Source organism: Talpa europaea (assembly GCF_964194135.1).
Source record: "Talpa europaea genome assembly, chromosome: 1".
Lineage (NCBI taxonomy): Eukaryota > Metazoa > Chordata > Mammalia > Eulipotyphla > Talpidae > Talpa > Talpa europaea.
In genome coordinates, this window is record NC_140073.1 from 14,649,587 (window position 1) to 14,677,058 (window position 27,472).

Genomic DNA, 27,472 nt, shown 5'->3' on the forward strand with positions numbered 1-27,472 from the left:
CTCCAGGTGCCAGAGTTCAGCCGGCACTGCTGCGTGACCTGGAGCAAATCAGTTGTTCCTTTGGTCTTCATTTTCTTATCTAGAAAGCGGGGATGTGAATCTATCTATTGTGAGGATGAGATGAGCCATACAGGTAAGGAGCTTAGGGCAGCTCCTGGCACGGGCTAAGTCCTCAGTACGTGTGAGTGATTATTGATGGCAAGTTGCTGGAACCCTGATTGTCAGGCTGGCTAGAGGCTCTGAACAGCAGTGAGAGCTGACGTGGATGCCTCCCATTGAAAAGTGAACAAATGATTACTAACCCGATGCTGTAAGGGGGAGGACATCTAAAGTGTGGGTGAGTATGAAAGGGTTGGAGGCCCAGCCGGGGACAGGAGGGATCGAGGAGGAGAGAAAGGCGCCCCAAGATCCTCCAACCCACAGGCCACATTCTCCAGCTGCTGCACCTGCACCTGGCATCATGAGCTGGGGCTTACCTGTCTCCTTGTCCTTCTGAAGGTTTGTTCTCTGTGCTCCCCTGTAATGCCGCGAGCACAGGGCAGGTTCTCTCTCCGTTTGGACAGACGGGTAAAGGAGAGTCCTGGAGCCCTCAGGGGCTTCTTCAGTCCTTAATGCTCTTTCGATGCCAATTGATGTGGGGCGAGCCTGCAGTCTGGCCAGGCAGGGAGCCCAGGGAGGCTAGCAGGCCTCTCAGCCCCCGGCGCGAATCTTTACTCTTTCTCTTTGGGCTCACTCTCGAGGGTTTTCTCGTGGTCTCCCCTTGCAGCAAGCGCTCACCTCTCGCAGCTATTCTGCGTAGCCATCTTTGTCTCTGAGTGACACCACCTTTATAACCTTGGCCTCCAGGCTCAGGTGCGCCCACTTACGCATGCCCGCATAACACTCCAGGGGGCCACCATCAGGCATGTGCATCCCGGGCCCATGCTCCCGTGCTGCTGCATTCAAGGCCGCAGGTGATAGCCACAGAGACCAGTGGCACAAAAGCCTGGCTATTTCATCTACCCTTCATGGTCTGATCTCAAACCTCAGGCCAGGAGACCCCCAAGGGCGGGACTCATGTTGCATCCATGTCGTGTGGGTGTCAGCCCAGTGTCCCATTCGGGGAGACTCAGGGAGCTTCTGTACCTGCTCTGGGCCCCCGCATGCTCTCCTGTGTCACCCCTGAGGCAGGGCTGCACTGAGACCTTTCACTCAAGCCCCTCGAGAGATGTTAGTAACCCCACATTATAGATGAAGAAGACCGAGACCCACAGAGGGCCGGGACCCTGTCCAAGCGTCCCCACGTGAATTGAACCCATATCTCCCAAAACCCCAGGGCTTTGGGCCTCTCTGCTCCTCTGCCTGTGGGGCTGATGACCACTGCCTCGGTGGCCTCACCTGATAATGAGCTCTGGAAACTGGAGGGGGGGGGTTCACCTGAGAGGCATTTTCAGCACACAATACACCGTGCTCCCTGCACCTGCTGAGATGATGACCAGATATGCTGACTGCCTAGGCTCCGGCTTCCTCCTCCTTCCAGAACCTTCTTCAGAGCTAGCCCAACTCAGCCCAGCCCAGGGCCCTATGCATAGAAGCAGCCTACATGGAAGAGGAAGGAGAAGCTGACTGTAATGGGCAGGAGGACACGGGAGCAGGTTTTCTGATCCAGCAGACTGGGTAAAGGAGCAGTTCTGGAGCCCTCAGTGGCTTTTACAGGCTTTTATTGGGATTTTTATGGCATGCAGGGGTGCTGGGAGGCCGGGAGGCTGGCAGGCCTCCCAGCCCCCAGCAAGTCTTCACTCTATCCGGGCTCTCCGGCCTTCTCTCTGCTTCTCTCATGGTTCTCTCTCTCTCGGCTTCTGCTCTGCTTCTCTGTTTCTTTCTCTGCTTTTACTGGCATCTCCGTGATGCTGCCCTTGAAAGCCCAGTCTTAGCTCAAGTGAATTCCATCTACATATGCCCACACCCTACTCCAGATGCCCACCATCAGGCATGCATTCAGGACCACAAGTTTCCCTCATCTGTCCTAATGGCGGGAGGGCAGAAGAGCCTGATACTTTTACCTGACCCTACACTGACCCAACCCCTTCCCTAGGCTCGAGGGCCTTGTTCGCTCAACATCAGCACCCGGACCAGGGATGCAGGGCCACCTGGAGTGACGTCACCTGAGCCGAGACAGGTGGATGGACACACCGACCCTCATACCTAATAAGGCCTCTGGGACCCGCCCCACATAGGACATTCCACAGAAGCCAGTTGAGCTGAGCGTCACACAGAACATGGCTCACTGATGCCTGGGATGAGTCCTCCCAAGAAGCAGTAACAGATTGAAAGAGACGCGCTTGTCACACGACTTCTGTGGATTAACGTTCTCGGTAGCAAATATACCCCCTGCGCTTACATTTAAAAAAGCTCTTGAGGAATCACTGGTTTCTAACATTAGGTATGTTTCAGATGGACCGCCTTATAGTTCAGCTAATCCATGCTCATTGTAATTCACGTACTTCATCTGTATGTGTACCTCAAGATGCTCCAAAAACCTACCCTGCATCCACCCAAACCATGAGCTTAAAAGTAGAGGCTGCGTTGAAGTTTTTCTTTCAGTCTGAATGAGCAGAAATCACTGAAAGAACCATTTCCGGCCAACACCTTGGTTGTGGCTATTGGGCTATTGGCTGTGATGACACTGATTACTTGTCCTAGGTGATGGTGCTGTCCAACACGTACCCCACCCCCTCCCAGCCCCAGCCACGTAGATGGACACTCACCGAAACCCTGGATATCACTATGTTCTGGAAATGTTGACGGTTGTAACAGTGGGGTTTTTCTTTAAGCAAAGACTTAAATCTTTGCCTTGCTGATGGGATCCAATTAGCCATTCGAACCAACTTCAGAAAACTTGAACCAGCACCTTTGCCACAGATTCAGCCACGACTTTTCCCTTCTTGTCCAAGAGGAGATAAATCTGCTTGCTTTTCAGCTTGGCAGCGACGCTTTAGGCCAGCGCGACCATGTTTGGAGAAGGAAAGCACTTGGTTTTGGTGAAAGGAGCCGGTTCTTCCCAGGCCCCCGGTCCTGCAGCGGGCCCACACGTTTGCTTCCTTCACAAGATTAATTCAGCTGAGCAGGTGTCTATTGGCTGAGGGACCTCAGTAACAGAGCCGGGGGACACTCCCCTGGGCTGGGCGAGGGCGCTGTCTAATGCTGGGGCTGCCATCCCCCTGCCCTGGTGAAGCTTTGTGACAGTGATTTCATTGTAGGGGCTCCTGGGGAAGTGTGGCAGGGGGTGCTCAGAGAGAATGTAGGCCTGGGAAGGTGACCTGGATTCACTAGGCAGAAAGGGCTCCCCATGCCCTTGAGTCACTGAGGTTAGTGTGTGGATGACAACAACTGTGGTGGTGGTGCCTTCTAGAAGGCAGTTATGTTCACTGCTATACCAGCAACGTGTCGGTCCATTTCTGAAATGCCCCCCACCTCCAGATGGTTTGATGGATGGAGGGCACTGAATGCTCCTACCTAGAAAATTCTTCTTGATGAGTTAAATGCTGGTGTGTCTAGCTGTTGCCACGAGCATCTGCGGGAATGAGGTGTTGCCAGCAGCTGGCCACAGACTAGGGCTCTGTTGCCTGGTTTTGGGCGCCACACTGGCATCAAGTTGCAACCTAACAGGCTAAAATGTATCGGTGGGCGTGTCCTCCTTTCAATCTAAAAGTTAAGCCTATAGGTAAAGTGATAAATTCACAGCTGATTTTTACCATGGTTTCAAACACGTGCCTCACTTACAGTCTGTGTTGTGTGTGTGATGCAGGCCCTGCCAGGAAGGTGTCACTCAGGGCAGCAGGAACTGAGGAAAGCTGAGGTGGGGGATGGGCATCTGGAGAGAAAGGGCAGGTGAGGGAGACATCTGCAGATTGAGCGGCCTTGGTTTCCTCTTGTAGCTGCTGGGGACCCCCAAATAATAACAGAGCTGAGGTATAGCAACATCATGGAGGGTAACTGAGGCAGCTGTCGAGCAAGGCCAATAACATGCACACCCCACAATGGCTGTGAGGCTTGAGTGGGGCCCAGTCCATGGATGCACATCCCGGCTTCATCCCAGCACGCACCCTATGAACAGGAAACTGAGGCACACAGAGGCGGAGTGGCCTTGCTGAGGACACACCTCAGAGACCAAGCCCCAGATTGGCTCCTTAATAATCTCCTCAGACCCTCCCTGCCCCATAAACTGACATTTCCTCATCTTCTTATGTGTTAGCTAAACACAGCTTCAACAGGTCCCACCAGCTCTCCCTGCCTCGGAGCCCCTCCTATAAAGAGATGGGGAGTTGTCCTGGAAAATACATCCACTTGGCCTCGGTGCCCCTCCCTGCACCTTAACGCTGTCTCCCTCTGAAGGCAGGTCTTGGAAGGAGGGGCCATGCTTGAATGGGTTTCGTTTTTCCATCACCTGGGACCTTGCCTAACTGGTGCTCCAGGAAGGTTGCGAATGAATGAATGAATGAATGAATGAACCGTGGGAATGGCAGAGTCGGGAGTGAAACCTGAGACTGTCTTACACGAAGGCTTCTCATTCGCTTCATCTCATCTCTGCTTCTCCATCTTTTTTTTTTTTTTTTAATTATTTATTTATTTATACAAGCACTGGGTACAGTCAGAAGCGCAGGAGGGTGACAGAATTCACCAGAGCCAGAGCGGGGAGCAGAACAGGCAGAAGGACCGAAGTACACTGCTGAGGGGAGCAGCGGGCGGCAGGAGAGGTCTGCGCGCCATGCGGGACCCTCCTCCGGTGGCTGGGGAGCAGCCGGGGATCAAACCGGCGCTGCAGAGGCTGCGGGCAGCTTCACAACCCAGCGCTCAACCGCTGCGCCACCGGGGAGGCCCTCTGCTTCTCCATCTTGCCTGCCTCGGGTCTCAAAGTACAACACGTTGTCTCTGTGGGGGATGCAAGCTTTCTCCCCAATACAGACAAGTGGAGGCTCGAAGGAATTGGGGAGAAGTAGTTTAGGGACACTCCCAAAGCCACATGGTTTGGTGGAGGCAGGGGCAGTGGGCTGACAGGCTGCAGGGCTGAAGCTTGGAGCAGCCAGGCAGGCAGCGAGTCCTCAGCGCCTCCATGTTCTGCGAGGTGTGTGTGTGTGTGTGTGTGGGGGGGTGTTAAACTGGGGATGGAGGGGAACTAGATGGGAACAAGTGGGCCTTGAGGGCTGAAAACAGAATGAAAGCCTAAGGAACACCAGATAGAGGGTTTTCTCTTTTGCTTTCATAATTTTTAAACCCAAAATGTGCTCTCTTAACCATTTTTGAGTTTAGTGAATTTCCGTGCATTCATAATCACACAAGGGCTGGTGGTGGGGAAAATCAATGAACTTTAAAAAAGATATGCTGCCAGTCACCACATTCATATAACTTTTATGGCATATATTGTTATTATTGTTCTGCTTTAGCATTAGCTCTTCTTATTAATCTCTTATGTTGCCTAATTTATAAATTAAACTGTCATATGTATTTTGTATAGCAAAAAACACAGTATATATAGGATTTGGTTTTATCGAATTTCAGATATCCACTGGGGGGGTCTTAGAACACATCCCCTGCAGATAAGGTGAACTGAAAAAAAATGTGCAGACATCATCTCTAAAACTCTTTTCATCTTATGAAATAAACATGAACATAAACACTAACTCCCCAAGCCCCCCTCCCTCAGCCCTGACAACCACCATTCTACTTTCCATGAGTTTTACTAGTCTAGGTACCTCATATAAGTGGTTTCCTACAGTATTTGTCTTCTTCTTGTGACTGGCTACTTTCACTTAACATAGTGTCCTCAAGGTTCATCCATGTTACAGCGCGTGTCAGAATCCCTTCCTTTTTCAAGACCAAGTAATATTCCATTGTGTACAAACATCAGTTTGCTTATCCATTCATGCCCCAACAGATATTAGGATTGGTCCCATATTTCAGTTATTGCTAGCGGGCTCTTTCTGTAACCACTCTTTATGGATACAAGGCAATCTCACTCATTTAGACTACTTGTAGAAAGTATGATAAACAATAAGACAATAAGATTTTTTTTTCTTTTAAATGCCAACTGTAGCTAGACCTCAGCTAATAAAATATTACCTCCTATAGGCCTTAGAAGGACTATCAGAGAACCCTGTGCTCCAGTTAAGTTAGCAGTCACTTCTGTGGAATTCAGGGCTCCTAATGGGCCAAGGAAATCAGGTTTGTCCCCAGAGTTGGCCTTAGGCTTGAGATTTTGTTACAGCATAGAAGCCCATCTGTAGGGGCTGTGGATGGTGCTGGTGAGGGAGGAGGTGGGAAGGTTGCTACCAAACTCTAGTCCAGGCCCTGTTCAAGTGGTGACGCAAGCTAGCTTCAGAACAGGGACACCTGGGTAAAGTAGCTGCTTCCCATCCACACACATCCTTCTTTTTAAAAACTTGAAATATTGACATCACTTCAGGCTTTGAGAAAATTTACAAGCAGATCACAAAGAATCCCCAGGTCCCCTTTATGCCACACCCCCAATGTTAGCACTGTACCCTATTAGTGTCAGCATTCTCAAGCTGTCTTGCAGTGAGCTCGCCCTCTCTACGGGTCTATGTACTGATTTATATGTATATGCACTTATACAAAGCATTTCTTTCTGAACTGTTTAAGAGTAAATTGCAGACAGATGCCTCTTTACCTCTAAATACTTCAGCATTTAGTGGAGAATGAATTCAAACCAAGACACAGTGGAGGGAGGGGAACCAGGAAGAATTAGTCGGGTGTAAGCTGGGGGATGGAGAAGACCCTGAAAATAAGGTCCCAAGAAAACAGCTATTGGCCCACATGTGAAGTCCCAGATGTTCAGTGAACAGCACTAAATTTCAAGGCATCAAGTGAAACCCTTCTCCTGCCCTCCCAATCCTTCCCCATCTTTTTTCACCCCATCTCCTGGCTACCCTGTCCTGGTCCCCCAGTGTATCCATCCTGGGAGGGTCCAGAGAAAATGCCCCAGACTTGGGATTCAAACCTCAGTGCTTCCTCTCAGCAGTTGTATATTCTGAGACAAGACCCTCTGGTCTGAGCTCCTGGAGCTCTACAGTGGGGGTATTTTACACAGTGCTGTAAAGAGTGATACACGTCCTCTTAAGGCACAGGCACTGGTCTGGGCTCTAGGGAGCACTCAGTGCTAATATTTTTTCTTCCCGGGCTCTGGGAAGCCCCCTGCATCCCTTGGACCAGAAGAAAGTCACCATCCCACCCCCCGCCCCCAACTGGACGGACCAAGAGAACTTCAGTCTGAAGATGGAGCAAGGAAGGGAGCAGCCGCCCTTTGCTGATGCCTCCCTCGGGAAGAGCCCCGGGGGGACTGGCAACTCACCTGCCAGCTCCAAGGAGAGCCAAATGGGCAAGACACCAGGGGCAGCCGGAGGCATCTGCACCACTTGCTGGCAAGTAGCTGGAGGACCAGGGATTCCCTGGGGTTTCCACAAAAAAAAGGGAGGCAATGAGAGGGCTTGAAAGAGCTCGGGTCAGGTCTGCTACGCCATTGCAGGGCACATCCATGAGACCCTCCTCTGTAAGCCTCAGTTTACTCTGGAAAATGAGGATGCTCATAAGGTCCCATGCGGGAATGTATAGAAGGAACTGAAATGACCCAAGAATGTGAACACAGAAAGCTCTGTGGAGAGGGCTGAGGCCCAGCTCATCCATCTCCGTCCCTTGTAGTGCCAGGACAGTAGCAGACACATAGTAGGGCTGAATACCAGCATGTTTGGCAAATCCTTCCAAGTAGGACCTGGGTCTTCAACCGCACTGGTAAAACTCTCTTTCAGGCACCAGCCCTGGGGCCACGCTTGGCCCTCGGAACCTTAATTGGAACTACAGTGCCTCCTGGTGGCCAGTATGAGCAACTGCAGCCTTGATCCAGACCAGCTGGGAGTGGGGCCCTAGAACCTTGATGCAGGGGCCTGAACTCTCCCTGTGGGTGAGCAGCGCGTTGCAGAACCTCGTGACCCACCTCAGTCTTGGCTCCTGAGAGCCTGTGCGCCTCCAGACAGCCCGTTCTTTGTGCAGGGATTCAGGCAATACATGTGAATCGAGGAAGCAGGGAAGCCAAAATGTTGTTCCAGGGCCACAGCATCATCCGGGTCACCTGTGGTCCTTCATTCCCCGCCTTATGGCTGACAGGTTTCCTTGAGCCCCATCATCCTGCAGGGCCCACTCTCCCTGCCCCTGCTGCAGCTACCCCCCACAGCAGTGCCTGCCGGGGTGCCAGCCCTAGCGCCCAGGTGCCTTTCCCTCAGTAGGGTGTACAGAGCTTCCCCAGCTACCAAGGGCAGAAGGATGCTTCTTTGGGCCTGCTTGATGCCCAGTGGCACCCCAGGGAGGCCCCCTCTCAGGTGCACACAGCCTACTCGGGAGCAGGCCCACACACCAGAGCTTTAAAGCAGGGATTCCACATTTGAAAGGCCAGCCCAGCCTGGGGTCAGCCAGGGAGAAAGTACACTTTAGCACTGAACCTTGGAAGCCCAGTAGAAGCAATCCACAAAAGAAGAAATACAACAGATGAAAGGATTAAGGCCATTAGCAATAAGAGACATAAATTCAAACAAGATTGGTTTTCCTCCACCACACTGGCACAGCTTTCGAAAACATTGGAATGACTGGTTAGCCCTGCAGCGTCAGGCCCACTGCTGACCTCTGAGGAAATCGGCATGTTTCTAGAAGACAACTCAACTATGTTCATCTGAACCTTAAATCAGTCTTTCTAGTTCTCGGAGCATTTTCTAAGATAATCACCACTCACGCACTGAAGGATGGAATTGCAAGAATGTCCTTCATAGGCCTGCTCTGATTTCCATCAGAAAGCTGTCTGCTGAGTAGAGGATTGATGAAATAAAATGAAGTTTGTTCACAAGGTGGACTATTATGCAGCCATTAAAATGATGTGGTAGAAGACTACAGAACAGCATAGAAAGATGTACAGGAGAGTGTTAGGTTCAAAGGGAACTTTTAAACCCCCCTCCCAAAAAAATGTTCTGCCATGTTTGTGCATTTGTATGAATGTTTGATTGATTTTTTAAAATTCCCATGTAGAACATAGATAGCAAAGCGTAGTGAGGAAAAACCCACAAAGTTGCACGGTGATAGTAGTGCTTAGCCAGATGTATGAGGGGCAGAAGGACAGACTGGACACACAACAGTGTGCATCTCTGGGGTGAAGAAGCTGCTGAGGGGTCAGGTTGGGGTGGTGGGTGGGGTAGAGTATTTAAGTCCACAGGGCGGGGCCGGTCCTGCCTGGGGGGATCTAGAATGATGTCACCCTTAGCCTGCTTTGTAGGGCTGGCAGATTTAGCAAAAGGCAATGCAAAACCAGGGCGCTCACTTAAATTTGAATTTTAGAGAAAAAACACTGCAGTCCTGTGCCAAATAGTGACACCTCAGTCGGCGAGGGCGGTGTGTGTGACGCAGGTGTCTATAGACAGCCCAGCGTGCCTCTGCATCCTCCAGGGTGTGTGCGAACACTTTGATGTTGGCATAATAATTAAATCGCCAAAAGACGCATTTCTCAGAACACACTCAATCTGTAGTAAAGCGATGCGTGACTGTAATTTCTGGTGTAAGTTATTTTCCATGCAATATTTAGGGCATACGACACCAAAAAATTATTCCTTGTAATCCCTGAAATTCTAACGTAACTGTGCACTCTGTATTTTACCTGGCAGTCCTAAATAGGGCTCTAGGAGCCACAGAAATTAGAGAGGGTGACAGCAGGCTTGGGTGTATGTGTTTTAGACGCTCTCTCTGGCCGTATTTGAGGAATGTGAGCCTGGGGCCAGAGAAAACCTTGAGAAGGTCTGAACTTGAATGTGGGCTCTTCAGTACCGGTGGCACCTGAGTCCTCGCGGTCCTGTTTGTGAGGACGACAGTCATAAGTGGCCTTTACTGAGGCTCCCCCCGGACCCCCATCATTCAGGATATTAATCGCTGTTTCCCAGTGTTTTAAAATGAGAAAAGCAATTGCCATTCATGGAAGCACAAATAGAAAAAATATTCAAACTAGAAAAACTAAAAAAAAAAAAAAAATCAAAATTATTCCATATCCCCATATCCCCCCTTTGGATATTTCTAGTATTTTCTAAGGATAGTCCACCCCTCCACACACACATCCTTTTCTCAAATACAATGAGAACATCTTTCCAAGTATCCAAATGGTATTTTTCTGTAACACCAATTTCATTTGTTCCTGAAATGTTATGGAAGACCTCCTCCAAGCCAGCCAGGATCCTAGGCACTGGACAGAGGTGTAAACAAAGCAAATAAATCCAGATATACTCCCGATTTTCTGGAAGAGACAGAGAGACAATAAACAAAGGGAAGAAATTAAACAAATAATAATATGTGTTCTGTGCCAAGAAAGAAACGGACTACAGGATAAAGGAGAGCAAGGGTCTTCTATTTATGGAAACATCATCCTTTATTTAACCTACTTCCTATTTGCTGGATATTTCAATTTTTCAGCTTTTCTATATAATAATAATGCCAAGATGAACTTTCTCTCTAGTTAATTCTTTGTGTCCATCCATAATTATTTCTATAGGCTCATTTCTATAGGCTCATTTCCTACCTTTTCACCTAGCTAGTTTGTCTTTTTTTTTTTTATAGAGGCATGTTTTTATTTATTTGTTTGTTTGTTTGATTGTCTTGTTTATACAAGCACTGGGTACAGTCAGAAGCACGGGAGGGTGAGAGAATTCACCAGAGCCAGAGCGGAGAGCAGAGCAGGCAGAAGGACCGAAGTACACTGCTGAGGGGAGCAGCGGGCGGCAGGAGAGGTCTGCGCGCCATGTGGGACCCTCCTCCGGTGGCCGGGGAGCAGCCGGGGATCGAACCGGAGCCGCAGAGGCTGCGGGCAGCTTTGCAACCCAGCGCTCAACCGCTGCGCCACCGGGGAGGCCCTAGTTTTTCTTTAATATGTGTGTGTAAATACCATTTCGTATTTTGTCCATATTTTCATCTTAAAATAACACGCTGGCGAAGTTGCTGTGGGGGAGGTGCAGAGTGCTCTGAGCCTGACCATGTTCCTGCCTGGACCCCACCGCACTTGGTCAGGACAATCCACCCCCACACCCCTGCAGCCCTTGATCTGGGGGCTCCTTCACTTGCTGTGGCCTCTCCCAAGTGTTAGGTCATAAGAGGGCTGGAACATTCTGTGCACTTTGAGGCTGACCTCCTTTGCCAGGCCACAGGGCTGCCTTGAGTCAACTCAGCGGGTGCTCCAGGCCCCCCGCCTTTCCACAGTCCCCCAGGGGGCCCCGATCTGTGTCTCCCTTGCAACAAGGAGAGTGCGACCACATCTCGATGAGCTTTCACATTCGGTTTCCTTCCTGGGTGACGCCCAAGCCTGTTCTCACGCTGATTCACCACATGCATATCTTCTTTGGTGAAGTGTCTGTTCAGATAGTTTGCCCATCTTTCATTTATTTATTGCCATTACTGTTAACTAAACTTCACGCTGCGTTCGGAGCGCACTGGTGTCTTCCCCGATGCCCTTTTGCTGCCCCATCTGGGATGCCCCATGGCGTTCCGCCCCCAGAACTCAGAAGACAGCTTCTTGGCCTTCCCTGGAGCAGTGTCTTTAGGAGCTGTGGTTGCGCACGTGGGGAGGAGTGAGCGCCCCCCTTCGGGGCTCCTGCACCTCACCCACCCCACCCCACACCGAGGTGGGTCGGTGGGCCCATCGGTTGGTCTGTCTGTCCATAGGAGGGCAGAGCCTTGAGGGCAGGCACGCGCCTGCCTCCACCCCACACAGGCTTGCCGAAATGTCCCCCGCCCTGCCGCCCCTTTGGAGTCACTTACTGGGTCTGACGCTAACTAGGGACCGGGGAGCTGGGCTCTGGACAGAGCCCTGTGGCAGCCGAGGTGGGCCGGGACTGGACGTGATCAATGGCTAACCTTTCACCTCCCACCCCCCCAACCCTCCCGACTGTTTGGACAGCAGTGGGCTTCGTCAGTGCCCTTTAAATAGCATGAAAGGGCCTCACGCTGGCCTGTTTTGTTTAAGGAGATTACATCGGCTGCTGTGCTCTCTGCCACAGGGTGTGTGAGGCCAGCTCACCCGAGAACAGAGCAAGCGGCATGTCCCCCACAAAGCAGATGTTGGGAGGAAAAATAGATGTAATCAAAACCATGGGGGATAAAATTACTCAGACCCCTTCGACATACACTCCATATGCAAGGACTGTGCACACACACACACACACACACACACACGCGCGCGCGCGCGCCCCTCTCACCCTCACCCCTACCCCGCATGTCACAGGCTGATGTTCCCCTCCACTCCCCGCACCCACGCACACAGTGCACCCCGCGGGCACGCACAGCCCCCTGTGAGCCTGCGCTTGACCGCGGCCCGCACGCTGCGCAGACCTGGCCGCAGGCCCCACATGTGCTGCACACCTGCCCCTGCAGACGGCCACTGGCCTGAGGGGCATCCTGCGCACAAGAGGAGACACCCCACGGCTGCAGCACCTCTCCCCCAGGCCTCACAAGGGCCTTCTCTGAAGATCACTGCTATTTTTTTTTAAGTCTCTTTAAATCACAATCATTAAGAAGAAAACCACAGTCGCCCATGGGGACCTGTCAAAATAATGAAAAGTAAGATTTAAAAAAAAGGAGTTTCGATTTAGAGGAACATCACTGGTTTGAGCCAGGACAAACAGGGAGAAGTGAAGAGAAGGAAGAAGGATTTTCTTGTGTTTCTTGACATGCAAAATCCAGGGCACTTGGCAGCGGACAAGGCGGCTCCGGGGGCTCCGTCCCTCTCCTGGAGGTCTCAGGCTGAGGTGCCGGGGCCTTCTGTGGCTCCGCATTAGGAACACCACCCGCAGCCGCATGCGTCCCACCGTCAGGCGTGGTGGGCAGTGCCGGCTTGGCTTGGTGCAGGCTGTGACAGCATCACGGCCACCAGGCCATAGATGGGGGGCACAGGTTCCTCTCGACGCTCTTTGTTTGCACATTACTCGGTTCCTCTGAGCACTCTGGGGGTTATTTCCAGATCAAGACTTCCCCTGCCTATTGGGACTTTGTCTTGGACCCCACAGCCTGGGACAGAGCTCCCGGCTCCTTCTCCCCCCCAAGGAGAGGAGACCGCAGGCGGCTCTGTGGGCCACCGGGCTTCTTGCTGCTCAGCCTGATGCCAGCACTGGGTGCCACTGGTCCTGAGAAGGCTGGTCCAGCAGCCGGGCAAGCTGGGAGCCCCAGTAGCCTCTCCTCTACCAGAGTGACAGCTTGGTGGGTGCAGAGATGATTCCTGGCATATCATGGACATTTAGATTCCAGAGCCCCCCTATTTTTGCTTCACCTTCTGCTTCTCTGACCCTCAGTTTCTCTCCTGCTCCCTGCACTGGACGTCTTTCAACGTCTGTCTCGTCTCATCTACGCCTCCTGTCCCAGCCGTCAACCATTAAAGGCAGCTTTTGTTATTGCTGCCTCTCTCTCTCATGCATCCCATCCAACTCACTCCTCACTGTCCAGCAGAATGAGTGGTTCATTCATTCATTCAACAAACATTTTCCGCAGGTACTCTGTGGGGTATGGCACACAGTAGGCCTACAAAGGTCGCTCAGCAGAGTGAGAGCTCAGTAATATTGATTTCTTAGAAATCATTTATTCTTTAGCAACCTCTTGCTGGCTGTCTACCACCAACCTTGTCCTGTGCTAAACCCTGGACTGCGAAGTCCCAACCCTTAAGGAATTGACATTCCACAGGAGGAGATGAACATTCAGGGTCTTATTTTATATCAGTCAAAAACACAGGCAGTAATTGGGGGGGGGGTGCTGAGCAAAGGATGGAGGAGTTGGTATGGTTGTTGAAGTCTGGGAGGGTTTCCTGGAGGAGCTGGCACTCGACTGGATATTGGAGGTGAGCTGGAAAGAAGGGACATTCCAGGCAGGTCACTGGAGGTGGGGCCGGCGGGGACCAAGGAGGTCTGCAGTATCCTTTGGGCAAGAGTAACAGCAGAATGGTGGGAAACATACTTTGCTTTCTTGTTGAGGAGGGCACTGCAGGGCACCTGGATCCAGCCAGCTCCCTAGACTCCAACCATGCTGAATCTCTACCCAGCCCTTCAGGAGCACCTAGCAGGAGACCCTGGGGTGCAGTACCAGAGCCCATCCCCACTCCAACACCCCCACACAGGCTCGTGAGCCTCAGGAGCAGCCACAGAAGGCTTTTTCCTCTCTTCCTTGAGGAGCAGAAGCATCAGTTTTCAGAATTCCCTCCAGCTCTAAGCATTTCCAGTTAGCTGGACCCAGAGAGGTCCCCATCTCCTCCCCTCGTCTCCCTGCTCCAGATACTACGGGGAAGATCCCAGTGGACTATGGTGGGAGGGAGCTGCCCCCAGGTGGAGGCCCCCCCCCCCCGTGCTCTGGCCCCAAATGGCAGGCCTCTGTCCTTTGCAAGTGAGACCAGAACTGAGCCACCTGAGGTCACAGACAGATCTCGGTGGAGATGGGCCAGTACTGACCTCCCAAGCCTCGGGCTGTCCCCCCCAACTCACTTGGTCTCAGTGGGTGGGCAGGAAATGGGGTAAACTGGATTCTTGCTTCTCCCCATGAAGACCAGACATCCTGCCACCGCCCCACAGGCGAAGCCTGGAACCAGCTCAGCACTGTGGGGCATCTCTCGGCAGTGGCACCCTTGTTTCCTCATCCCCACGGGCCCCGCTTCTGCCCCCAGGATGAGCACAGCAGGACGATGAGACACCCCCCCACCCCCGGATTCCTCCTGCCCCTGCTCTCTCCCTGAGGAAAGGCTCAAGACCAGGGATACCGGAGACCCCACCTGGGCACTGACGTCACCTTCTCTGCCCTCTCCAGCCTCAGTTTCCCTGCAGTTACAGCTGGGAGACTGGACTGGTGCCGGCCATCTCGTTTCTGTGACGCGGTGCTGCCCCGTGCAGCCTGGTCCCTGCTGCCACGCAGGGCGACCCTGGTGCCGGGCCGGGTGCCAGAGGATATCAGTGTCCGTGGGGTCATGGGATGGTGCCTGGGGGGCAGGGTTGGGGCTGAAGAGGCAGGGGTTGCCCCCTCCCCCAGTCTGATCTCCGGGAAGTTGCATAACAGAGATGTTTATTTTTGGTGAGCTGGGTGGGATTTCTTCTCTTAAAAAAAAAAAAAAAAAAAAACCAAAACATAAAACTTATTTGTCTGCCAGGAAGATAAATATCTTTGCTGAAAGCTCTTGGCCCAGCTGCCAGCTGCAGCTTGCAAAAGCTGTCACTGAGACGGTGGTGGCGGCCTGCGTGTGCCTGGCTCATGGGGCATCATGCATGATGCCAGCCCACCACCCCATGGCGTTGGCACTGCCTGTGGCCCCAGGAGTGACCTCCCGAAGCTGCTCCAGGCCCACTTCTGCCACCTCCATCCTGTCCTCAGTGCCTGGGAGAGGGAGGTGGGAACAACAGAGGCAAAATGTCCCTTTCAGCATCCCCACAGCCACCCCATGGATGGCAGCAAACCTGACGCACCTGGATGGAGTCGGAGACCTCACAGGTCCTGAGAAGAGGAAGCCAAGGGTTGGAGTGGTTGGCGCTCACCTGCACGGCACACGTGTGCGGTGGTCAGCTCTTGGGCACATGGAAGTTTCTGTCATATGCCCCGCGCACACACCTGTTCATCTGCCATGTCACCTGATGACGCGGCTTCTTTCCCCCAAGTCACAGACAAGGAGCTGAGGCTCAGGGTGGGACTCACACCTCCCTCCAGACTCCAGGCCAGCACCCTCCCCACAGCACCAGGCTTGCTCCTACTCTTAGGCCCCAGGTCAGCCCGCCCGCCCAGAGGACCTCTCCCGGGTCCCGGGCCCCCGATGCCCATGGGACCGGGACTAATCATGTGGGCAGAAGTGTACACGGCCCCGGGTGCTGAGTGCTCTCTTTGTTGCCCCTTTAATTCCTGTCGCTATCCTCAGAGGACCTACAGGTTACAGAGAGGGGGAAACTGAGGCCCAACAAGGTGAAGCGAGCTGTCCAAGGCACACAGCTGGAGAGCCATGCCTGTGGGTTCCCCATCCTGGCATCAGCTCCACAGCCAGCTCCAACCTCTGCCCTAGGGCGAGGGTGTCGGCCTGCACTGGAGCTGAGCCCTGACTTGGACAGCTACTCTAGGCCTTACTCACCTCCCTGGCCTCCGCCTCCTCGACCTTCACCTAGATAGGTTGACTGGCCAGTCCCAGCTCTGAGCACCTAGGAATCAGCCAGCGGAGCCCCATTCTGCCAGGGGTGACAAGCTTGTGTGCATCTACACATGATAGCATCTTGGGGTGCAGGTGCTCCCCACTTCCATAGTAAACACAGCCTTCCTTGCCCTGAGGGGACAAGATACTGTTGGAATAATAGCTGAGGCCCAGGTAGAGGGCAAGGGTACGTGACCCCTCACATTGGATTCTTGGGGCAGTCTCCCAGCTTCTGCTGAACCCCAAATTGGACCAGACCAGGAAAGGAGGGGCAGTCTTTCCTGCCTTGGTGCCGGCCTCTCCTCATTGCCCCAGGCACATTTGGCCCGACACAGCTGCTGGATGAGTTTCCCCTTCCACTCTGGGAGTCTGAGGCACTTGGCCAGAGTCTTCAATACTCAAAGAAGTTCTGGCACCAGGGGCTCTGCTAGAGGGAGGAGTCCTGGGTCAGTGGGCGGGGGTAAAGGTCATAGGGGTCAGATTGGACCCAGAATAACATAACATTGGTGTTGAAATTCTACCACACGATCCAGCAATTCTACTTCAAGGCGTGTATTCGAAGAACACTCGCAGGGGGGATGCTTGTGCTCTTACGCCCCTCACAGCACGGTGCACAGTAGCTGAGGGCCGGGGCCACCCAAGTGCCCAACGACAGATGGGTGAATTGAGAAGAGGTGGTGCATATACACAGTGGAATACTACACAGCTGTAAAAAGAGATGAAATCCTGCCATTTGCAACAACATGGATGGATCTGGAGGAGTTGATGCGAAGTAAAATAAGTCAGAAGGAGAAAGACAAATACCGATGATTTCACTCATATGGAGAAACAAAACAAAGGAACCAGCAAAACCAAACCAGAACAAACCCTAGAAATCCAACTGCAGAATGGAGGCTACCGGAAGGGACCTGGGGGTGGGGAGGGAGGCGGGAGGGATCCCTTAGACTATGGTGGGGGATTATGGATGCTTTGGTGGTGGGTGTGGCCTGGTGACATACACCTGAAGAGGTGTGAACCTGTATTTATTTATTTATTTATTTATTTTTAAAAGATTTGTTTATTTATGCATACAAGAGCTGGGGTACAGGCCAGAGATGCGGGGGGTGAGAGGATCCACCAGAGACTGAGTGGGGAACAGAACAGGCAGACTGACTGAAACACACTGCTGAGGGGAGCAGCGGGCGAGACAGGAGAGGTCTGCTGTGCCATGTGGGTTTCTCCCTGGCCGGCCAGGGATCGAACTCGTGCTGCAGAGGCTGTGGATTGCTTCATAGTGTGGTGCTTAACCCCTTGCGCCACCTGGGAGGCCCTGAAGCTGTATTTAAACCAATGCTACTACAATGTAAAATAACACATGTTTTAAAAAAGAAAACATTGGTGCTAAGAGGGGCCTATTCGGAGGTGATGGCGAAGAGGCTCAGAGTGGGAAAGGGATTTGCCTAAGATCATACAGCACATTCTTGGCAAACCAGGATTAGAATCCGCCTCTCTGACCTTACATCCAGTGCACTTCTGAGAGGGGAGACGCAGGGGAGACGCAGGGGGCGCGCCCCCTGTCCCCTCTCCTCTCTTGCTTGATTCAGTCACTGGTCTCTAACCTTATGTCTTCCCCCTTCAGCCAAAGAGAGCTCCCTGGGTGAGCCGGAGTTGCCGCCCGACTCTGACACCGTGGGAATGGATAGCAGCTACCTCAGTATGAAGGAGGCCGGGGTGAAGGCGCCCCAGGACCGGGCCAGCGCTGACCTCCCCAGCCCACTGGAGAAGGCCGACTCCGAGAGCAACAAGGGCAAGAAGCGACGGAACCGCACCACCTTCACTAGTTACCAGCTGGAGGAGCTGGAGAAGGTCTTCCAGAAGACCCACTACCCCGATGTGTATGCGCGGGAGCAGCTGGCCATGAGGACGGACCTCACCGAGGCCCGTGTGCAGGTCAGTGAGGGCTGCCTGAGACTGGGGCTGAGAGGGCAGGGCCTGGCCTTGAGCTCATGGCCCAAACTGGGAGCACCCAGCTGTGCTCGAGCACACAAGCGCTTTCTTCACATCTGTTTTCCAGTGAAGGTCTGAGAGGGTCCTGAAGCCCAGCCCTCACACGTCCACTTGAACCAGGACAAATCTGCTTGGGAGAGGGTGAAAGGAAGAGAGTCTCTAGTAGAAAGACCTGCCAGTTGTATTTCTGGGTCCTTTTTTTTTTTAAAGATTTATTTATTTATGCATACAAGAACTGGGGTACAGGTCAGAGATGCAGGGGGTGAGAGGATCTGCCAGAGACAGAGCGGGGAGCAGAACAGGCAGATGGACCAAAGACACTGCTGAGGGGAGCAGCGGGCGAGTCAGGAGAGGTCTGCTGAGCCATGTGGGATGCTCCCTGACCAGCCAGGGGTCAAACTCATGCTGCAGTGGCTGCAGATAGCTTCATAGGTTGCATCTTAACCCCTTGTGCCACCAGGGAGGCCCCATTTCTGGGTCCTTTTATGAACTAGAAAGGTGACTGGTTTCTGTTCTAAAAGGTGTTTCTCTTAGATAAAGTTAAGATATCCACAGCAGTTGAATGGGTAAAAACAGAAAACAATCTAGTTTTTTTCTGTCCAAGATGGCTGCCTCTTTCTCCATCTTTAAGGTCCCAACTCAATGTACCTCCTCTGAGAAGTCGGTTGAGCGCTGGGTTGCAAAGCTGCCCGCGGCCTCTGCGGCGCCGGTTCGATCCCCGGCTGCTCCCCGGCCACCAGAGGAGGGTCCCACATGGCGCGCAGACCTGTCCTGCCGCCCGCTGCTCCCCTCAGCAGTGTACTTCGGTCCTTCTGCCTGTTCTGCTCCCCACTCTGGCTCTGGTGAATTCTCTCACCCTCCCGCGCTTCTGACTGTACCCAGTGCATGTATAAACAAAACAAACAAACAAATAAATAAATAAAATAAAACATGCCTCTATAAAAAAAAAAAAGGAAGTCTTCCTGACGACCATAGCTGAAGCAGCAGCCCCATAACCATCACCCAACCGCCAAAACACACAACCCCGCAGAAACCTACACAACCCAACACAACAGAATCCAATACAGCTCAAAGCAGTCTACCACGACCCAACCCAACACAACAGAACCCAAACCAACACAACTCGCCTCAATTGATCACAGTTCAGCAGAACCAATACAGCACAACTCAACACAACCAACATAATAAGCCGACCCAAATCAACACAACACAACACAACACAACACAACCAAACAAGGTGACCTGCTAGCACATTTTTCTCATTTTATCTTCTTCATAGAACTTGTGACTGGCTTACATTTTTGGTTTATTTCATCCCACTAGACTGTGAGTTCCTTGAGGGCAGGAACTGTCCGACTATCCATCCTTGTATTCCTACCAACTAGAGAAGACCAAACTCAGAGCATCAAAGACAAAAAATAAATATTCTTGGACTATTGACCCTTCTTTTATAGAGGGGGCATGTCCCTTCTTACATGATGTTACAATTAAAAAAACCCAGAAAGGAATCTAAGATACCTGAGTACCTAAAACACAGATAACAGAATTCCTGCCCTGAATCTCAAGCTTCAGCTTAACACACAATACTCATACACAATCTGCTTTTCTAGCCCAAAGCGTGTTAGAAGTAGCAACTATGGTGTTGGCATATAGGAGGGGTTTCCTCCTCTAGTGGGCTAGGGAGATCAACAGCTTGACAATAAGAAAAAAATTTTCTTTTTTATTTTAAATTTGAAAAACACCCTCCGTTCACATGGTCTAGCTCAGCAGTGTGGCCCTTCCCAGGCCAGGAGAGACCCCTGCGTTACTCAACAGGCCTCCAAGGCACTCGAAGTTGCATTCACTCTCTGAAGAATCTTCAGCAAAGCAGTTCTCAGGTGTCAGTAAGAGGCTTATCTGAGCCAGATTCTGTTTAATAAGGCAGAGACATTTGTAATACAGTCCAGAAACTTCTTCATCCAAAATGGCAAATATGAAGAAAGATCAAGTCATCAGTAAATAAGAAGCTGTCCTGCAACTGCAGGTAGTCAGGACGACTCTCACTGCCACTGAGCACAAACTTCAACCATGAGTTTCCTGGCAGCCAAGGCAGAAAGGGAAACCCTGATTTCTTGCATTGACAAGACATCATAGAATTGTAAAGCGTCAGTGCCGGATAATTTCCCCCTGTCCTCTCATTTGATAAGGAGAAGGAAGAGGCCTGGAGGTAGGACGGGGCCATCTGAGTGAACAGTGACTCGGTGGCAGCACTGAGACTAGAATCTGGGCCTCCAACTTCTTTTACTTTAGTTTGCTGTACCAGGACACATGCCAGATTGTTCTGAGACTTTTCTTTGTACAAAGCAGCAGGGTGGGTGGGATCTTCTTGTGCGTCAGACCTCAGAGTTGAGCCCTGAGCCTGGCAGTGCCCTGGGGGCGGAGGGGTAGAGGCAGTGGGGCTGGAACCCCCCTCGGGCCTCTGCTGTGCTGTGCTGTGCTGTTCAGGGCCATACTCAGCTGGTGGGAAGCCAGGTGCCTGGCGTACAGTGGTGATGGGGACCAGGAGGGGTGATGAGGGCCCCCTAAGGAGGACCTTTCCTGGGAAGAAACTCGGGGTTTGGCCCCACTCCAGGGGGCTGCAGGGGCCTCTCTGTGCTGTCTGGGATTCCAATCTCCGCAGCTGGTGTCTGAAGACAATAAGACAGAGGCCTCCCCACCCTGGGCCACCCCGCCCTGGCCCCAGATGGGCTGCGGTTAGTGAGGCCTCCGCCAAGACGGTTGGTTCCTTGGGGAGAGGCCCGCGCTGAGTGGGCCCAAGCTGGGGTGGGCCCGGGAACGGGGTGGTCCTGGGGGAACCATGCAGAATGGAAGGCCAGGACCGTACTCTCCATTCTAGCTCAGTCTGGTGGATGGAGACAGGCCTGGGGTCGAGAGCCCCGAGGCAAGGAGATTTGGAGGCGGCTCTCAGAGATTAGCGATGGAAGGACTAAGTCTCAGGAGCCAAGGATGTGAGCAGAGGGGGGCCCATGAGGAACACCCAGCTTCTGCCTGAGGAGACTGAACACCAATGAGGTTAAATGAGCTTTAGCCTGCGATCCTGGCAGAAGGCTCTGGCCACGCACAGTGTCAGACCCAGGGAGGAAGGAGCTGGCAGAGGAGGAGGGAGAAGAGGGCAGCTCTGCTCCCCCACAGCTGCCTCCCACAATCTGTATTCTCTAACCCCCAAATAAATCACTCAGCTGACCCTGGTCCGCTCCCTTCCCAAAGACGGTGCTATCTCTGCAGCCTCTCCCCCGCCAGCTCATCTACCTTCCCTTGATAACCTGGACTCCTCTCTCCCCTGCCCCTGCCTCCCCCACACCCAGCCCCAGCCCCTCACATTCCATCTCTCCCTCCACTCGGCCCCTTGCCTCGATTCTAGGATCACTGGCCACACTTTCCATCCCTCCCACTCCCTCACCCGTCAGAGCCTGCTTGGCACCTCCACCGGCTACCACCCCCCAGGTCCCCACCACACGGACCCAGAACCCCCAGGGACTCAAGGGAACCCCCACTCAGGGAGTGGAGGCAACTCACCTACTCCCCACCCTCAAAGAAAGAAAGAAGTCATATATCTTGATGCCTCTAGTAGGCTTCTCCCCTCACCCCCAGCGTCCCCCACAGAAAACCCTGGGGGGCTGAGGAAGCGGCGGGGAAGACGGAGCTAAGCCTGCAGGAAATTAAACATGAAATGAAAACAAGCTCCTCTTATGCATCCTCTCTTCCTGCCCCCAGCCCCCCACTCCAGGCCACTGATAAAGGGGATCCCGTTTCAGCAGCACAGAGAGGAGACCTGATCTGCCCTTGGCTCCCAGTTGGGGGCCTGGGCCTGAACCCCTGGAGTCCCTGGAGCCCGGAGGGAGAGATGGGTGATTCAGATAGAAACGGGGGGCTGCTGTGTGTGGCGTGTGTGCACGTGCACACACGTGCCTGTACACCTGGGACTAGGGAGGGAAAGAGGGTGTGGCCTGAGACACACACACCCAGTTTTTTTTTAATCTCATTCCTCTAGCAAGAGACACCGCGCAAGGCCAGAGCTATAAATAAACAAGTGTGGGAGCCTGGAAGCTCTGTGCCAGGGTTTCCCGCTCCCTTGCTGCCTGAGGAGGCTCCACCCTGAGAGGAGCGGGGTCAGACACTGGTCCCATTTTTGAGAAGTAGAAACTAAGACCATTGGCAATGCCAGGAGTCCCACTGGCACCCTGCTCCCTGGCCACACTAGAAACCTAAACAGGACGGGCAGCCCCAGTGCCCCTAGTGGGGAACCCACCTGCCTAGACCAACTTGGGTGCTGCCAGTCCAGAGGTGTTTCTGGAACTGCTGCAGCTCTAATCACGGTGGACATGGACTGTCATGTGCCTGAGGAAAGCAGGTTTCTCAAGACCTCAGCGTGCTCAGAGCCTAACAAGGCTCTTGGTCTCTGCAGCCAAGGCCCTTGTCCCTGCTCCGTGCTCCCATCCTCAAGGCTGCTGGCTGTGTGTTGTTTGGGGTGCCGGTTTGCCCCTGAGCCAGCGGCAGACACGCAGCAAGGTGACAGAGACGGCTCTCGAAGGAGGGTCAGTGTCGGCCTTTGCCTTAGCCTGAAGCCTCTCCTGGCCCAGAAGCAGATGCCAACTCTCCTCCTCTCACACCCTCCCGTGGCCCAGTCCCACCTTCCTCCCCCAGCCTCAAGACATGGGCACGGGCAGCAGGCCAAGGCCAGCTCCTGCCCACAAGGCTCAGGAGCATGCTCAGCCTGTGGAAATGCTCCTGCCAGAGGAAAAGGACCCCACAGCCCTCCCATGCGGCTCACACCCCAGGCTCAGACACCACGGCCCAACCCCTCAGGCGAGGTACCGCTGGGCAGCAGGCCCTCCACAGTCAGTTTCCATGATTCTCTCTCTCCCACCTCTTCCCCCAAGTGGACATGAGGCCTCCTCAGTCTCCTGCATGTACCTGCTCTTTATAAATTCAGGCCTAGTCTCTCCTTGCTCCGACCGGCCTGGTCTCTCATGTCTCTGTTGTGCAGCTCAACCTGTTACCCACAGGGGCTCTGAACTGGGGGACTGTGCCAACAGAGGGCTACAGAAGGTTGGAATTCTGAGTCGGGGTGACAGGCCCCAGGGAGACACAGCCTTTTGGAAAATGGTGGCAAAAGGGTGTGTGATGGATCAGCTGGGAGAATAAATTTCCAGAGGAGTGTTCAGTTTCCATCAGGTTCTCCGCAAGCGTCTGTGGCCCATGGGAGGCCAGGCCGCACTGCGTTGGGTTGGTTAGATGGTTGCCAGGGAGGACTGGTGACATGGAGAGAGACACAGACACAGAGACAGAGAGAGAGGCCTGCTCTAGCTTCTAAGGGTTAGAAAGATGCAGTGACTGGCCCAAGGTCACCCCCATGAGTTGGGTGTAAGTCCTAGACTCTCAGCATCAGGGACTCTAAGCGGTGAGCTTTTGAGGATAAAGACTGAGGCAGACACTCATCTGCGGCCCATGGCCCTGACTCTGCTCTGCAACAGGCCAGGGGTCAAGGCATGACTTGCATCCACTGGAGACGAGGCCTCCAGCTTGGGCTGGACCCTGTGACCGAGGCTCTGTTCTCTAGGTCTGGTTCCAGAACCGGAGGGCCAAGTGGAGGAAGAGGGAGCGTTTCGGGCAGATGCAGCAGGTTCGAACCCACTTCTCTACCGCCTATGAGCTGCCCCTCCTCACCCGAGCTGAGAACTACGCCCAGGTAAGTTTCCGCCAGAACAGCCTGCGCCGGCCCAGCCCCGGGCACCTCCTCTGGCGAAGGGAGCCATTGCTTTAAATGCCCTCAGGTCCCCTCCAGCTTGTGTGCCGCTTATACTGGAATGTGGGGGCCATTTCTGTCTGACCTGAGTGTTCCCGATGTGGCTGGGCTTTAGGGAAGGGTGGTTTGGGGCTTTTTCCTCTGCTGCTTTCTCCACTTTTACGGGACCCAGGCAGGGGAAGGCCAGGGGTCCTGAGCCCTCAGGAGTTAGGTTTCCTCGGAAAGGAAGCCCTGCAGCCTGGAGGACTTGGAGATTGGTTGGCGTGGAGGTGGAGTTCTTTGTGCCGAGACCAGGCATTCATCCCAGTGCCCGATCTTTCTCGAGTTAAGCAACTCAGGAGCTCTCTGCGCCTCGGTTTCCTCACTGGTAAATTGGACATGAGGAGAGAGCCTGCCTCGACTCTTTTGGGGTTGCTGAGGCCTAGATTAGAGCATGCAAACGCAGCCTGTGGATCTGCAGGCCGAAGTGCCCACGCTCGGCTCTCCCAGACATCCTGTCCCATCTTCTCCTGCCAGCTCCTCTGCCCCCATCTAGATGCCCATCAGCCAGTTCCCCAACTAGGGCATTTGAGTCCTCAGGGAGATGCAAAGCGGCAAGAAGTAATGAGTCCCGACAGGGCCAGGGCACTTGGAGAGAGGTATGTTTGGCCGATGCAACCTGTCTTGCCGAGGTGGCCGTTTCTTGCCTCCCGGCCCTCCTCTGGCCTGGCCAGTCCAGCCCCGAGCCAGTGGCACAGGCCTGCCTGGGCTTCCTTTCCTTCTGTGCTAGCCCAGGGCTTTGCTAGCTCATTGTCCTCAGGCGCCCTACGAAGACAAGCTCAGCCCTCCCTGGCCCAGGATTCATGTGGGAAGAGTCAGGGGCAGGTCAGGGGGTGAAGGTGAGGAATATGGGGTGTTGCATACACACATACTGTCTCGTTTTATTCTCTTGCCCTCCGAGACCCAGGCAGACTCCCTATGTCCCCCTGGATGGGCCTCCATGCTGACTCCTTGGCCTTGGTCTCTGCCTGAGCTCCCAGCTGGAGGCAGAAACACAACACAGTGCTCATCCCGCTCATCTGCAGCACCGCACAGCACACGCCCACAGCCCTGAGAGGGGCTGGGGGGCCCCTGATTCCCATCCCCCAAACGGCTGTGAGGGGAGGAACACAGCAAGCAGATCTTGCTGCGACAATGCTTGCAGGGTCTGGGGACGGTGTCCCACCCCGCTCAGCTTTTAAATGCCTCCCAGGTGCACTGCAAACACTGGGGTGGGGGCCAGCAGAGGCTGCTGAGGGTCCCCGAGAATCTGAGAGGTACACCATCTCCTCCTCAAAGCATACCCTGTCCCTCCACACCCCAGTTCTACCTCCCCATAAACACGTAAAGGACAGTTATGTCCCCAGGGGGATGCTGGGGAGAAACAAGTCTCCAGCTGCACAGATGGAAGATAAAACGTCCAGTCCAGCCCCCAGCCACTGCCCAAGCAGCTCCACACCCTGAGCACTGGGCTCCGGCCTGGCTCCGTCCACCCCCATGAGGATCAGGCCTCCCGAGCAGCCCCTCCCACCCTGAGTTAATGCTCAAGTCCCAGACCTCAGTCCCTGGACCCGCAGCCACTGGCCTTGGTTCTGGCAGAATTTAGGGTCCCCTGCCCTCTCTATCCCTCCTCACCACAACCCGCAAGCCCAGAACCCAGGTGCCCGATGCCAAAGCTCTCTGAATTGGAAGTAGGTCTGCTTATTGGGTACCTGGGAGTCGCTCGTTCTGGCAGGGCAGCTGGACGTGGGTGAGATGCAGGCCCTGGTGCGTCCAGGAAGAAGAGCTCAGCTGTGTTTAAGTGGCGACGTCAGCCTGGCTAGGGCGGGGCTGCCCTCAGCTGGTTCTGTGGACTCTTGATGAGGTTCAAGGGGCATTCCTTAAAATGGAGTTTCTGTCTGTGGCTGGCCTGGCGGGGGGGACAGTGCCCCCCAAGCACAGAACCCAAATCCTCCTAGGGGTATCTGGATGTCAGTAAAGGTTTTAAGAGTCTTCCAAGTAAACACTCAAGAAAGGTTTTGTCCTGAAAACGGGCTGTAAGTGGGGGAAGGTCATTTAGGGGGTAGGGAAAAGCCCTCACATCTTACTCTGCCCCTGCACCCCACCCAACTTTACTCCCCCTATCCCTGCAGTCCCCCTGTAGGGGCAGGAAGGGGCACTGAGCAGGTTTTCTATGATCCAGCAGACCGGGTAAAGGAGGAGAGAGTCCTGGAGCCCTCGGTGGCTTTTGCAGGCTTTTATTGGGATTTACCCGGTACACAGCAGGCAGGGGTGCTGCGGGGCCGGGAGGCTGGCAGGCCTCCCAGCCCCTAGCAAGTCTTCACCCTACCTGGGCTCTCCAGCCTTCTCTCGTGTTCTCTCTGCTTCTCTGCTCTCCGGCTTCCGTTCGTTCTTGGCTTCTGCTGGCGTCCCCGTGACGCCACCCCTATACACTCAGTCTCTCAGGCCAGGTGTACCCACTCCAGGTGCCCGCCAGCAGGCATGCATTCAGGCCCACAGGGTTCCCTCATCTATCCTAATGGCGGGAGGGCAGAAAAGCCTGATACTTTTACCGTACCCCACACCTCCCCACCCCAACCCCGCCACCCTGCTGGCCCGTGACTTGGCTCCCTTCCTTCCCCCCAGATTCAGAACCCGTCCTGGATCGGCAACAACGGGGCTGCCTCGCCTGTGCCGGCCTGCGTGGTCCCCTGCGACCCGGTGCCCGCCTGCATGTCCCCTCACGCGCACCCCCCTGGCTCCGGGGCCAGCGGCGTCACCGACTTCCTGAGCGTCTCCGGGGCTGGCAGCCACGTGGGCCAGACGCACATGGGCAGCCTGTTCGGGGCGGCGGGGCTCAGCCCGGGCCTCAACGGCTACGAGCTCAACGGCGAGCCGGACCGCAAGACCTCGAGCATCGCGGCCCTCCGCATGAAGGCCAAGGAGCACAGCGCGGCCATCTCCTGGGCCACATGACAGGCCCCACTCCCGCCCCCACGCCCTCCCCCACCTCGGGGCACTGGGCACGCCCACGCTTTCCAGGCCCCCAGCCTCCCACTCGACTTTCCTCTTAGGAACCTGGCCCGGGCCGGGGGCCTGACCCTCAGCACTTTCAGCCACCCCTTGTCTGAGGCCCCATGGACCGTGGGGAGGAGGGGGCGGCAGGCCCCAGCCCCTCCCTGGCACTGAGGCCGAGACCCCTGCTCCTGGCGGAAGGCGGAGGAGAAAGCCAGGTGGCCGAATTTTGCAGCTTTGCCTCCATTATAAGCTGAAGACCCTTTCTCCCCACTCCTGCTCCGCCGCCCTGCCCGGTTGACCGCTGAGTCAAGGTTAGACTCCCCTCCGGACCCGGCAGGGGCAGCCGCGTAGCCGGCCCAACCTCTCCCCGGTGTGGGCCCCCGTCACCAGGCCCACCACTGCCTGAAGAACAGGCTGCCCGCAGAGCCGGCCTCCTGCCCTTCCAGCTCTGTTTCTTTTCCTAAAAAACCAGATTTTCC

At 54.2% G+C, this 27,472-nt stretch overlaps 1 protein-coding gene across 1 annotated transcript in view; it reads left to right on the forward strand.

Annotated features, from left to right (window-relative positions):
* ALX4 (ALX homeobox 4) overlaps window positions 1-26,951 on the forward strand; it is a gene marked incomplete at both ends in the record, with an annotated part of 40,975 nt that extends 14,024 nt beyond the window's left edge. The window contains 3 exons of the mRNA XM_084235853.1: window positions 17,826-18,136; window positions 23,793-23,921; window positions 26,622-26,951. Of these exons, the coding sequence (XP_084091979.1) occupies window positions 17,826-18,136; window positions 23,793-23,921; window positions 26,622-26,951 (770 nt within the window). The remainder of the gene's footprint in view (window positions 1-17,825; window positions 18,137-23,792; window positions 23,922-26,621) is intronic.
* Between the last annotated feature and the right edge of the window lie 521 nt (window positions 26,952-27,472).